The following is a 14,019-nucleotide window of genomic DNA, read 5'->3' on the forward strand; positions in this document are numbered from 1 at the left end:
ACAAATGCCCCTGACTGAAATAAACCTTCTTTGTGATAAGCCACTGAGCTTTGAAGATTGCTTATGTCACTACTGAGCTTACTCCAATGAATACTATGAGATACGCTTGTCACTAAAACTCAAGATATACAATTCACCTACTTTGATACAGTTCATACATAGCTCTGTATCTTCTCCTAATGGGCAAGGTGTCGTCATTTACAGAAAAATAAATCCATACAGACAAAACTTCAAAAGGATAGACCAAAAAAGCAGAAAATCCTGGTGCAGAGACATTTCTTCCTTCCTATTTGACATAATGTTGACGGTTGCTTAAGCAGGCAGGTAGAACAAGAAGCCTATTGCTCAACTGCTAGTTCTATCTCCCCATTACATTGCTTACATTCTTCAGGTGGTATCTAACACTACAGTTTCAATTCTGGTGTAGAACTAGTGTTGGATACCACAAGAAGATAATATTCACATTGTGTTCACATAGCCAAGATATGGAAACATATCTATATTAAATGTTCATCAATGTGTGAATGAATAAAGAAATGTGGCATCTGGTGGAATACACTGCACCCTAGAAAAGAAGTAAACCCTGACACTGCTACATCGATGTTCATAGCAGCACAATTCACAATAGCTAGACTGTGGAACCAACCTAGATGCCCTTCAATGGATGAATGGATAAAAAAAATGTGGCATTTATACACAATGGAGTATTACTCTGCATTAAAAAATGACAAAATCATAGAATTTACAGGGAAATGGATGGCATTAGAGCAGATTATGCTAAGTGAAGCTAGCCAATCCCTAAAAAACAAATGTCAAATGTCTTCTTTGATATAAGGAGAGTAGCTAAGAACAGAGTAGGGTCGAAGAGCATGAGAAGAAGATTAACATTAAACAGGGATGAGAGGTGGGAGGGAAAGGGAGAGAGAAGGGAAAATGCATGGAAATGGAAGGAGACCCTCAGAGGTATACAAAAGTACATACAAGAGGAAGTGTGGGGAAGGGGAAAAATAATACAAGGGGGACAAACGAATGTCAGTAAAGGGGGCAGAGAGAGAAGAGGGGAGGGGAGGGGAGGGGAGGGGAGGGGAGGGGGGATAGTAGAGGATAGGAAAGACAGCAGAATACAACAGACACTAGTATGGCAATATGTAAATCAATGGATGTGTAACTGATGTGATTCTGCAATCTGTATATGGGGTAAAAATGGGAGCTCATAACCCACTTGAATCAAATTGTGAAATATGATATATCAAGAACTATGTAATGTTTTGAACAGCCAACAATAAAAAAAAAAAAAAAATCTAAAAAAAAAAAAAAAAAAGACATTGTGTCCACCTATAATGGAAAAATAAAATATTAAAAAAAAAAGAAAAGAAGTAAACCCTGGATGAACCTGAAGGATATTATGCTAAGGAAATAAAACAAATACAGAAAGGAAAATTCTGCCTGATCTCACTTTCATGTGGATTCTAAAACAGTCAAACCCAAAGAAAGAGAGAACAATAGTGGTTACCAATGGCCAGAGTTGGGGCATGGCGATAGTAGGGAGATGTTGGTCAAAGGGCACAAAGTTTCAGCTATGTTCAAAGAAAGAATTTTTTAAATTAACAAAAATAAAAATTATTTATTTACTCAGGGAGAACAAACAAGTCTGGTAGCCTAAATTGACATACAAAATAAAAGCAATCTGGTAAACAGCAAATGTATCACACGATAATTTCAGCTATATCAATGCTCAGAAAGATTTACATTGATTTCAAATAAACAGATATTCCTTAGCTTGGAAACCAGAAGAGTATTTCTAACTGAGATTAAATTCTTAAGGATGTCAAGGGTGTTCAAAAATCATTTACATTCAAATATATTGCTGAAAAGTGATACTTACTTGGAACTTTTGTTAAATTGTTTCTTAACTGATACCATGTACTAAATGTTCTGCTTTATGATTTTGATTTCTCTTCATCTGATACTCATTTGAACCTCAAATTTCTCTACCTCTACCAGTTTCTCTGTCCAGTCATTAATATAACCAAAATTATATCAACCCAAACCTCAGCTGTTAGAAGAAATCTGGTGCTACACCTTTCTTATTATACCCAATGGCTAAGTCTATTTCAAATGTTAATATCCCATATTGAGAGAAGGGAAGGAATATAACTGATACTAAAGACATGCTATGAGCCAGGCACTATGATCAGTGGGTAACTTGTATACCCTGACAGACTTAATGCTTGGTGGGGGGAAAAAAGCCTTGGAGCAAAGTGACCTTATCCTTGTTTTATGAAGAAATCAGAGTTCCAAAAACTTTTAGAACCTATGCACCATTTACAGAGTTGCCAAAAACAAGTCATATTCATATAGTGGGCATATTCAAGAAGCTAAATGTGTTTTCATTTGGGGGACCATTAAAAAAAAAATCCTGAAGTAGATCTTTCTTTGACTAGAGTTCATTTTTTTGCTTTTTACTTTTCATTCAATCTTCTGCCATTGACTTAAAACTTCAGTGGGGGAAAAAAAAAACTTAACGTGTCCTTGGTACTACCAATAAATTAGAGCACTACTAACAGTTAGACTTTCTTACAAAATAATATATTCAGAGAGAGAGAGAGAGAGAGACTGAAATATAAGTGAAAACAATTTTCTCAAAATCTCTGTGAATGAGCTGAGTATGGTGGTGCACAATTGCATTCCCAGGAGCTCCAAAGAGTCAGGCAGGGGGACCCTAAGTTCAAGGACAGCCTCAGCACTTAGTGAGTCCTTGTTTCAAAATTTAAAATTTTTTTAAAAGCTGTGGGGGTGGGAGTGCTGAGTATGTGGATCAGTGGTTAAATGCCCCTGGATACAAAATGAAAACAAAAACAAAATCTCTATGAATGTTAATTATTCATGCACCCCCTTGCTCTTCAAAAAGTCTGAGCGCAAAAGTACTGTTTTCCATTTTGACAAAAGGGCTCAGAAAATGTCATAAAAGACTCAGAGAATGTGATAAAATTGCCTATAGTCATTAGGTACCTAAGAAGTTGAGCAAGGTTTTGGGTGCAGGCAGTCTTTGGCCAGCAATCATACTCTTGGCCTCTCTATCACGTTGCTCTTGAAGGGAGTGTCAGTAGGAATCTCTCAGTTTCTCGGTTCTAAAAAGATCACCTCTCACATTGAAAAAAGATAGTGATTTTCATATTCTGAAGCCCACTCCCTGTCTATGTCTGGTGCAGGAAAAGAAAAAGGAAAAAAAAAAAAAAGTCTTTCACATCCGGGCTTTCTGAAAGTTTTCAGCGGTTCTCAGACTTTACCTCAGAGCCGGTTCACATAGCCCACTGCACCTCCAGAGTGGGTAATGGAAGAGTACAAACCTCACATGTGTTACATGAGAGGGCCCACCCTCAGACCTAAATAGAGCTTTGTTACATCAATCACACCACTGGGGTTAAAGAGAAGCCCACACTGTCACATCAGTTTTTCCAGAACCAAAAAGGTATGAATTAAATATTGAGTTTAAAAAGAAAAAAATGTTTCAAAATGCCCTTGGTCTATAATGAAAAGAAAAGAAACCAGGGCAGTCTTAATCCTTGAACTCTCCCCCCTATTTTTACTTCATTCTCCCTTGCCATCCGGACCCTCCCCAGATCTGGAATCAATTTTAATGCACTTCACTTCTGCTCCTGGCGAAGGTTCACCTGCCGTGAAAGTACTCCAAGGCCCTCTCCTACTGCAAATTTCCTTCTTCCTCTACTCCATTCTATCAGCTTGGAATTAGAAAAAGGAGATCCCTCCCCCACCAGCAACAATGATACTTGTTTTCACCTGATGTTAGACTGGATAAGAAGTCCATTCCACTAAAAGTTTATTATTTTATTAAACTAAACAGTATATCTTATTTAGTATATTTTATTTGTACTAAATAGTAAGTCATAATCAACTTGCTCTCCAAAATCTCCATACCACCATAGAGATGTCTGCCTGCTACATCCTAGGCAGGATTGAAGATAGCCTCCTGTCCCTTGGCATATGGCTGGTCTGGGGAGAAAAAGATAGAGACGCCTTTGTGGAAATAGTCAGCTACTTATAGGTGAGAAAAGACTCAGTCTTAGATGCCTAAGGAAAGAGAACCTGGATTGTGGACACCATTTGTGACCACCATCCTATTCCATGTGAGTGGACACAGTCAAAAGAAATCAGTCAACATTCATATCCTTTCCTTCATCAACTTCCTCAATGAAATTCAAGATTTGGGTTTTCTACTGTACAAGAAAAATAACAATAGTAATAGTCCTTTCCTTGTGCTATGATGACCCTGGCACTCCCCCATTTCTTTTATTCTTTATTTTTATATTTTTATTTTTATACTAAGGACTCAGTCCAGGGGTGCTTTACCACTGAGTCACATCCCCAGCTCTTTTTATTTTGAGACAGCGTCTCACTTAGTGAGCCTTAGGGCTTAGGACCTCACTAAGTTGCTGAGGCTGGCTTTGAACTTGTGATCCTCCTTCCTGAGCCTCCTGAATCACTGGGATTACAAGCATGCACCACCATACCAGGCCCCTATCTCTTTTAAAACTGACCTATTTGATTCAAAAGAAAAAAAAAAAAAATCTTAGGTTTCACTTGGGTCAACAGTGGGCACTATTCATCAATGATAAACACAAGATAAATGTTAACAATGTATTTGAGTGAAGAAAAGCCACACTGTGGAATGAAGGAGAGAGCCAATCACCAACTACTTCCAACCTATGCCCCACTCCCAGAAATACCAGTTGCTTCAAAGGTCTTTGATTCCTCACCTTAGTTGTGTTGATTCAGATGGTTGGGTTAAAGTTAGATAACAACCACACTTTATTCAATTCATCGTGTCGTCCATTTAACTTTTTTAAAAGTATACATAACTTGGGATGCAGTTTGCCTAACATACACAAGACACTAGGTTTCGTACCCCCCCCCCCAAAAAAAAAAAAACAGAAAACTTTCATTTTTCTTTCCCCTAAAACAAAAGCTACAACTGAAGAATTGACTAAAAAGGTTGTTTTGTGAGCTGGACTGCTGCCTAAACACTGCTGTAGCACTGTCTTATCACCAAACATGTTTTAACAATGTACTAATTTTTAGAATCTACCTATTAGTATTTGGAATGGAACCCCTGCCTGCATTTTAAGAAAGAAGCCTTGTATAGGAATACCAATCACACAAAAGCCAGGAGTCAAGGAGACAGAACCCAGGAATGCAGAAAAGTGTTCAGAAACTTGAAGTCTATGGACAGTTTTCTAGGACATAGTATCCTGGAATTTTAACACCAATGCATAATTGAAAAAGAGGGAAGCTTATCAGTTGGAACCATTTTAGAAAATTAGAAAAACACGCTAGGCAGAGTGGCATATACCTGTAATCCCTGCTACTCTGGAGACTGAGGCAGGAGGACCACAAGTGTGAGGTTAGCTTGGAAAACTTAGTGAAACCTGTGTCAAAATAAAATATAAAAATGTTTGGGGATGTAGCCTAGTGGTAGAGAGACTCTAAATTCAATCCCTAGTGCAGGAAAATCAAAGAGAGAGAGGGAACAGAAAGAAGGAAAATAAATTAGAAAATCCAAAAACTATATATATATCACTGTATAAAAATGAAAAATACCTAGTAACATTTAGGGACCCAGTTTGCAAAAACAAAAATGTAACCAATTAATATATTTTAAGGGACAGATTTTCTGAACTACTTAAGTCAGGAAAATTCCTCCTCTAGAATGACTCTGATTGGCAGATCCTTTCTGAAAGAAGACAGCTGAATTGAGGGAGGCCTGTGGTCATTTTATGTCACTGGCTAAATTTTTGTTTGTTTGTTTGTTTGTTTGAATTCTTTCTTCCCTTTTTTTTTTTTTTAACCAATCTCTATGCTACATGCAACTGGATAACACCAAAATATATACTGATGGTAGTATCTTAAAGGGGCAGGAATCACCATAAAATAAATGCATACTATTAAATTCTTACACAAGTCATTGATTGAATATGCCTGTAGTATTTTTTTTTTTTTCAACAGAATTTGACAGCTTAAACTTCTAAATGACTTGAAGCTGCTGGTATCTATTTCATTTGGCTACTAGGGTAGTCAGGATGTCTAACTTAGGAAGGATAAAATGACAAAATGTTCTAGGAATCAATAGGCCCTTATTTTGCCTTTAAAATCACCCCAACTTGGTTGTTGGAAGGTGGTATCTTCTGTAAAATCAATTATTAAAAAGAAATCGAACAAAAAATAGAACAGTACTGCTAAGGTACAAAGTTAAATCATGACTCTGTAGTAGAACATGCTTACTATGGTTTAAAGACAGACACCACATACAAATTTAGCAACAACTATTAGATATCGTGACCTTTGGCACTGGCATTTTCCAGTATCATTTCAGATAACATGGATAAAGATGGCAGAAGTAATGTAATCCCTAGTGCCCATGTTCCAAACTTCTGAAATAGCCTCAGCAGAATAAACATCTTTTCACTTACTTTTAAAGAACCAAGGCAATATTTAAAAAGAAAAAAATCATCAAACATGATCAATAAATAAGGAAGAAATCCAACTGCAAGTTAATCATACTTGCAATATAAACACCTGGGGAAACCTAAGGGTACTGTGGTCATATTTCAGAATGAAAAAGAAAGATGAATGACCTCTTCAGTACCATCCATCTCTAGAAGGAAGTACCTAAATACAAACTTGTATTTTTTAAATATTTTTTAGTTGTAGATGGACACAATATCTTTATTAACTTTTATGTGTTGCTGAAGAACAAACCAGTGCCTCACAGTGTGAGGCAAGCACTCTACCACTGAGCTATACAGCCCCAGCTCCCAAACTTGTATTTTTTTAACTATAAACTTGACGTTGATTCTTCCTAATGTGTTTTTAAAGTTCTCTTTCCCATTCAGGATATGGACTTCTAAGCATATGGTTCCACCCCTTGCAGCACACAAAAAAAAAGAAAGAACAAATAAGACAATCCCTAGCTTAAAGGCACTCATAAAAATGTAGAAAACAGTAGCTTCTAGATCATCCAATTACAAACAGTTTACCACATTCCTTCACCTGCATTTTTGAAACAGGAATGTGACACCCAATCTGTAACACAAAGTGCCCTAATGACATGGGGCAATGGAAATGGGAAACCAAAGGTAACCCCGGGAGGTAGCTACCAGCATTTCAAGCCTGAAAAGATAAAAAACTCTCAACAAAACTGTCCTCTGGAATCCTTTAGAATTATAGGAAGGCGATGCAAAGGGAAAAAAAGTGGGAAAAAAAACCTGAACATTAAATTGTTTGGAAATTTCAGACCAATCTTATTGTCATGGCTTTCCTCCTCCATTAAATTGTTTACCTAATATAAGGTAAATACTACAAAAGGACTAAACCTTTAAGAAATAAAAGCAGGATTCAAAGTCGGGCCCTTTCTTTTCTACTTCCTTTCTCAGCCCCCTGCCTTCTAATAAGACAAACTTTTGGCAGGGACATAGAAGGTATCCAGACATTTTGATGAGTTAGACAAGAAAAGTCTAAATGAACAAACCCTGGCACTTCTGAATGAAGCAGTCTTTTAAAACACAAAAAGCCAAAACAGAGGCTAAATAAACAATGCTCCTTGAAAAGGAAATCCACATTACAAAAGAGAGAGAAATACACACAGTTCTCAAGTACCATTAAGGCAGCATTCACAATTAGTAGCTTTCAAATCAAACTGAGAAATTTCAACAGTATTTCCTTAAAAAGTTAATGTGCACATGTCCCATATAGAGTTTCTCAGCAGCTTCAGGTTGCATATCATCAATACATGCAGTTACTTACTTGTTTCCTTCTGTAATGACTGAACTGAGAAAGTCCTAAGATGGTAGCAAGTGCACCCCCTCCAACAAGAACAGTCCCTTTCACCGCCTTTTGAAATGCCATTTCTTAACCTACAAAGGAAAACAAAAAAAGAAAGAAAAGAAACAAAAAGGAGTTAATTGAGATTTTTGTCACATAACAATCCCAATAATAAAAAGAGACTGAGTAGAATAAGGAAAACCAGAAAAGGAAATGTACAATATGGAAGGTACTAACATGCCAACTTGTATACAACTCAAAACTAATAACCAAAAAAACCTGGACAAGGGAATTGATTATGTAAAAGTTACATTCAGATCCAACAGGAACTAAAGAAAGAAAACATATTAAAAGACAACTGAGGATATTTAAACAGTAAGAAGTCAAGAGAGCTATGAAAAGAAATGTCATTGTGTATTTGACAAAACTGCATGCTGTATTTGCAAATTTTGTTCAAAAGCTAATCCCCTCCACGAGGAGAATTGGAGAAATCTTGGGTCATTCAACATGACAATAAACCTCAGGCCTACTTCAGGTTGTCTGGCAAGTGTTTAATTCAAATTATGGTACAACTCCCTTCTTGAATTTTTCCTTCTTAAAGCAGTTCTCATTAGTGCCAAAGGCCAACAAACTTATATTTCTATCACTAGAAAGAGTCCATTTTGCAGATAGAAAGTCAATAATACAATGTCACGTCCTTTCAAACACTGATAAATTTAGCCTGCTCTAATTTCTTTCATTAGGGTAACTTTAAAAAAAAAAAAAAAGGTGTGTGGGAGGGATGTTCTATTAGCCAGGGCTGACTGACATCACAATTTCAAAGGGCACCTCCAGATCAAGCACTGTTACCTACTCACTCTAAGTATTCCTCTTAACAAGGTTATGTATTGTGTTAGCTCTTCCTTCTTCCTTGTTCTCCATTATTGGACCGAATCAATTAAAGTTTTGTTGAGGATTTAAAATTATTTTTTAATTTTTTCAGAAACCAAAATAATAATTTCATAGAAATAAAAATTCCACCCCGAATCCTCTTATCTGCTTTTATTCTTCCAAACAAAAAATAACACCATGTAGTCACCTAAAAATAATCTGATTTAGAATTGAGTAATTTGACCTGCCTAAGACTTCCATTCACAAAAGCAGCTGGCACACCCACCTCTCACAGGAAGCCACCAATCTATATTCCTGTATGGGTGGAGATGAGTCCTGTCTGAACAACACACCTCACACTCCACTGCTATCTATCTCATAACTCAAGAATGTTCTAATTCCAAAGGCAGTTTTAACTTACAACATTAAAAATCATATAACATCTCAGCATACATTATGACAATTACTTGTTCATATTGGGTGTGTATCTATTAATCATACTATCCTGGATTAAGGAATGCTAGTATAGTTGGTAACTATGCTTCTACAGAAAATTCATTTTGGATTATAAATCATGTACAGAAATAAAAGTTGTTAATTATTAAAATTTTATTTTTTCCTCTGATCTCATTCTTCCTAACAAACTCTGAAATTTTAACATGGCCTTTTAATTAAGAGTCTTACAAGAATAATAGTTCTCATTCATACTCTGCTGCCCAAGACTTCTTCTTTCCTACGCCTTCTTTACATAATCATTCTCTCTTTGCCAATTGTGCAAGACTCTGGTATAGGCTGACTAGGGATTTCACTCATCATACAGTGAATCATAGGCAAAACTTTATATCCTAAGCTGCTTTGAGGGAAAAACCACAATTTAGCAGACACCGTTTGTCATAGCCATCACCACTACTTAAGACACTGCTATGAACATTCACATGGGTGCCTATCATACAACAAAGGAGACACTAACAGCCCTGCCAGCATACTATCTCCAGGATAACTGGGATCCTCTATCCATTGGGTAGAGAAAATAGAGTACTAGCTCTATTTACCTAAACAATGCACTTGCCTACCCCATCTCAACAGCAGCCAGGTGGTCCATTAGATGTGAGTGTTGTGGCTGATTAAACTTAGCTTAGTATCATTGCTTCTGTCTTGTTGATAATGTCACTGATGATCTCACAAAGGATACCACACATCAACATGAACACCTGAGGGATGTTATATATAACACAGTCAATAAAAATGTCTCAAAAATCAAAGTTGCTCATTCAGCCAGACAAGTTTGGAGCTAAGTCCTTCCATAAATGTGAGTTCCCTACCCACTTAATTGTATTGTTTCAATTTGATTTGTCTGAGAACAACACTTGCAAAAGGTGATATTTTCATGTATTTTTTTCAATGAGCCACTAACACTAGTGAAAAACTGCATTCACATATTGCCAGAATTAGCAATAATGTTGACTATAATCAATAAAGAGTTTCCTTTTTAGATAACTTCATAAAATTACTTATGCTTAAGGGATCATTATTTCTACTCTGATCAAATCCTTCTATAAGATCATCTAGCTAATTATAATTTAAAAAACCATGCTTGTAAGTATTTTAAAAACAAAAACACAGAATCAATCAGTTTGATCTGGCTCTTCTAAGATAATCATTATTTTTGTTAGTGCTTTGAATGTTACAATGACAATAGTTGCCATTTATTGAATGTGTACTAGACAATTGCTATCAAGCTTTTAAATTTTTGCACATATCAGCTCATTTCACCCTCACTACAACTAATTTGATAGCACTGGGCTATAGTTCAGTGGTAACATGTATTCCTGGCACATTCAAGATCCTGGGTTGGATCAGTAGCACTGCAAAATAATAATAATAGTAATTTCATAAAAGAGGCAGCTGTGGTTCAGAAGAATGAGGGGGTTTTCCTGAAGTCACTCCATAGTGAGAGAAAACCATGACTGAGTCCAGGCCTCAAATACTGGGTGGTTCTTTCTGCCCTACTTTTGGTCTCATAAAGTAACTCCCCCCAAGTACTACAACCATAATTTGCTGTCACTCCCCCAAAAAAGGCCAAATCTCAATTATCCAAGGTGTACAGACCATCAGTATTCAGGTTTCTAAAGCCAGGAAGGACCCTGTAGAAAAGTTTTCATCAGTAACTTTCTGCCAGATACTTAAGAACCTTAAAGAAATTTAAAATAAGATAAACATGAATTATACACTGTGGATAGGAACCCGTTTGCATTCCCTTGTAAGGAGAAAAGTGTTCAAAATGATTACAGCATTTCCTTCTAAGTAAAAGCCATGAAGGGAAGTTAGAAAAGAGTGGGGCCAAAAAATTGACACATCTTCACCTTTTGCAATTTAAAGTATAAGAAAACCACAGGGAAAGAATGATCCAAAATTAAAATGAACTTAGTTGTCATAACTCAGTGTCCATATTTTGTAGCCTATTAATTAAAACACATAATACATTGTCTCCAATTTGGCTCTGACTTAGGCACAAACCAGCCCTCTAATTCTTACAAGGATAACAAAAATCGGCTCAATTGGCAAAACCTAAACAAAATGCTCCTCCTCTAAATACATTAATTAGTTGCCTCAAGGAGTTCACAATCTATCTGTACAATGAAATAGCAAATCCGGTCTTGTAAGTATGTCTTAAAACTACTCTGCTTATATTGAAAGTTATAAATACTCTTGTAGAAAAGAAGTAAAGTGCTATATGATTGTAGTGGAGCAAGTTGATGATTCTGACTCAAAGAATTTAAGAAGATTTCAAAAAAGACAGGATATCTGAGAAGGAGCTTGAAGAAAGCAAAAGGTTTGGAGGAAAATGAGTAGAGAAAGGGCTGCCTAGAGAAAGACTACTTGAGGAGAGGGAGTACTATTGCAGCAATATCGCAGAGGCATACAGGGGTCATGCAGTTTGACTGGAAACGAGGTTTTTGTTTTTCGCTTTTTAACTTTTTTATTTATTTTTATGTGATGCTGAGAATCGAACCCAGGGCCTCATACCTAAGAGGCAAGGGCTCTACCACTGAGCTACAGCCCCAGCCCTGGAAATGAGGTTTTAAGCACCATCCCAGAGCACAAGAGAGGACAACTCTACCTATGTTAAGTAGGGTATTTTGAGAATAATCTGTTGGCAAGTTGAGGTTGTAGATCAAAGAAGCAAGATGTTTTGTTCCATTTTTCATATTTATAAACAGTGTTCAAGTAGACTTTCATGTTGAAGTAGAGAGCAATAAAATAGTCCCTATGGGAAAGGACAAGAGCCTGGTTTAAAGGAACATCTAAAAGTACAAATGCAAAGATCAAGGATTTGCAGACATCTTTAATGAAAGTTCCCAAGTTAAGACCATGACAGGACCAGACAAGTGACTACATAAAGAAATGGGAAGAAACTGAATATGATAAGGGATATGAGCCTAGGTAGCTGGAAATTAGCCCCCATGTTTCAATATTAACATCTAGAAAAAGAGGCAGGTTTAAAGGAAGAAAAGGAGCTTAGTTTGGAATTAAGGAAATTTGAGACGCTTATAGAACACCTACTCAAAGAAAACAACAAACAGTGGGCTCTGTGGGTTTAACAGTCACAAAAGTAGTCAGAGTGAAAGGTGGGATGCAGGAAACTTCTGCCTAGAAACAAAAACTAGATTTGCCGCTTCTCAAGATCCACTGACCCATGTTTCCTACTGACTACTGTAACTCTTCCAGCTCCACTGAACTCCTTACTGTCCTTTTTTTTTCCTCTCTCTTTTTTTTTTCATTGATACCTTTTAGTTCCTTTTAGTTATACAAGACAGTAGAATCTATTTTGATACATTTATATAAGCATATATCTTGTTCTAATTAGGATCCTAGTTCTGTGGATATACATGATGGTAAGATTCACTGTGGTATATTCATATGTGTACATAAGAAAGTGTCCTTTGGGGACTTTCATTGTGGACAGAGTGACTTCAACAATGAGTCCAATTGATCTCATCAATTTCATACACATAGTTGCCCCACGCATGCCTCCTTCCATTTGGAGACAAGGCTGCTATCTGAGCTCTATCACATATCTAAAGGACTTTACCACATATTTTAATCTTTTAAAGGCAAGTAATAACCACCAATTGAAAAGTACAGAAGTTGTCAACAACATGCCACAAGCAAACTGACTGCAGCACATGTCATGGTTCCTGAATTCTGTGAAGAGCCTACTCAAGTTCCTCTTCCCATCTTCCTACCCTATATTCTCTCTCCCAGCAGCCTTACTCTTTGGGATGGAAATTTAGCATAAACAAGAATACATGCATATGGGGCTGGGGATGTGGCTCAAGAGGTAGCGCACTCGCCTGGCATGCATGCTGCCCGGGTTCGATCCTCAGCACCACATACAAACAAAGATGTTGTGTCTGCCAATAACTAAAAGAAATAAATATTTTTAAAAAAAATTCTCTCTCTCCATCTCTCTCTCTCCTCTCTCCTCTCTCTTTAAAAAAAAAATTAAAAATATTTATTCATAATAAATAAAATAAAAGATATTTATTAAAAAAAAAAAGAATACATGCATATGGATTTATCATTCATCTGTGGAAGAAGTCCTGGGTACCTTCAATTTACAAAACCCTCCTATTTGGGCTCTTGTGTAGAAATCAGCATGATCCTTCTGGTCTCCATGACTTTTCTGACCTCCATTAATTAAAGAAAAAAAATGAGAACTTCTCAGTAGTTTGATTCTTTTGCCAGCCATGAGTAAGCACATTTGTTACCATCTTATTATAAGTGTGATCAGTGGGAGGGAAAAATAGAGCTTGATGATCATTTTCAGATTAGTAATTCAACCAGCCTTGCAGTCCTTGGGACATGGGTTCCTAGCAAGATATAAAGACATTCCATGCTTTTCTGATTCCCTACACTGAAAAACCCAGACATATGAGGCATTTCACATATAAAATAAAATCCCAGGATATAACCTAGAGGTACCAATGTGCTACATCACTGTGCCTTTTACAAACTAAGCATATAAGCAGATCCAACGTAGCAATAGGTCCTTACACATCAGTGGCACAGCCATCCTCACCTTGTAAATGGGCATGGAAAATTGCCCCTTCATCTACTTTGAGTCATGCACACTGTCACATCATGAGGGGGGACAAGCCTCATGGTCCACCCACATATAAATCCTATAAGAGGAAAGTACATGAAATTATAAAATAAAAGTGCAGGACCCCATTAGAGAAAATCCTACTCAATAAGTTTATAATCATGAACCCTGACAGCAAGTCCACAGCACAATGGAAGATGACA

The 14,019-nt window shown here is 36.7% G+C and overlaps 1 protein-coding gene across 3 annotated transcripts in view; it reads right to left on the bottom strand.

The window, feature by feature from the left end:
* The window catches only part of Gpd2 (glycerol-3-phosphate dehydrogenase 2), a 253,620-nt gene that overhangs the window by 206,528 nt on the left and 33,073 nt on the right, over positions 1–14,019 (bottom strand). For all 3 annotated transcript variants that reach the window (XM_071619170.1, XM_071619168.1, XM_027937963.3), the window contains exon 2: positions 7,822–7,931. In XM_071619170.1, the coding sequence (XP_071475271.1) occupies positions 7,822–7,923 (102 nt within the window). In that variant the 5' untranslated portion in view covers positions 7,924–7,931. The remainder of the gene's footprint in view (positions 1–7,821; positions 7,932–14,019) is intronic.

The sequence above is a fragment of the Marmota flaviventris genome, chromosome 11 (assembly GCF_047511675.1).
Source record: "Marmota flaviventris isolate mMarFla1 chromosome 11, mMarFla1.hap1, whole genome shotgun sequence".
Lineage (NCBI taxonomy): Eukaryota > Metazoa > Chordata > Mammalia > Rodentia > Sciuridae > Marmota > Marmota flaviventris.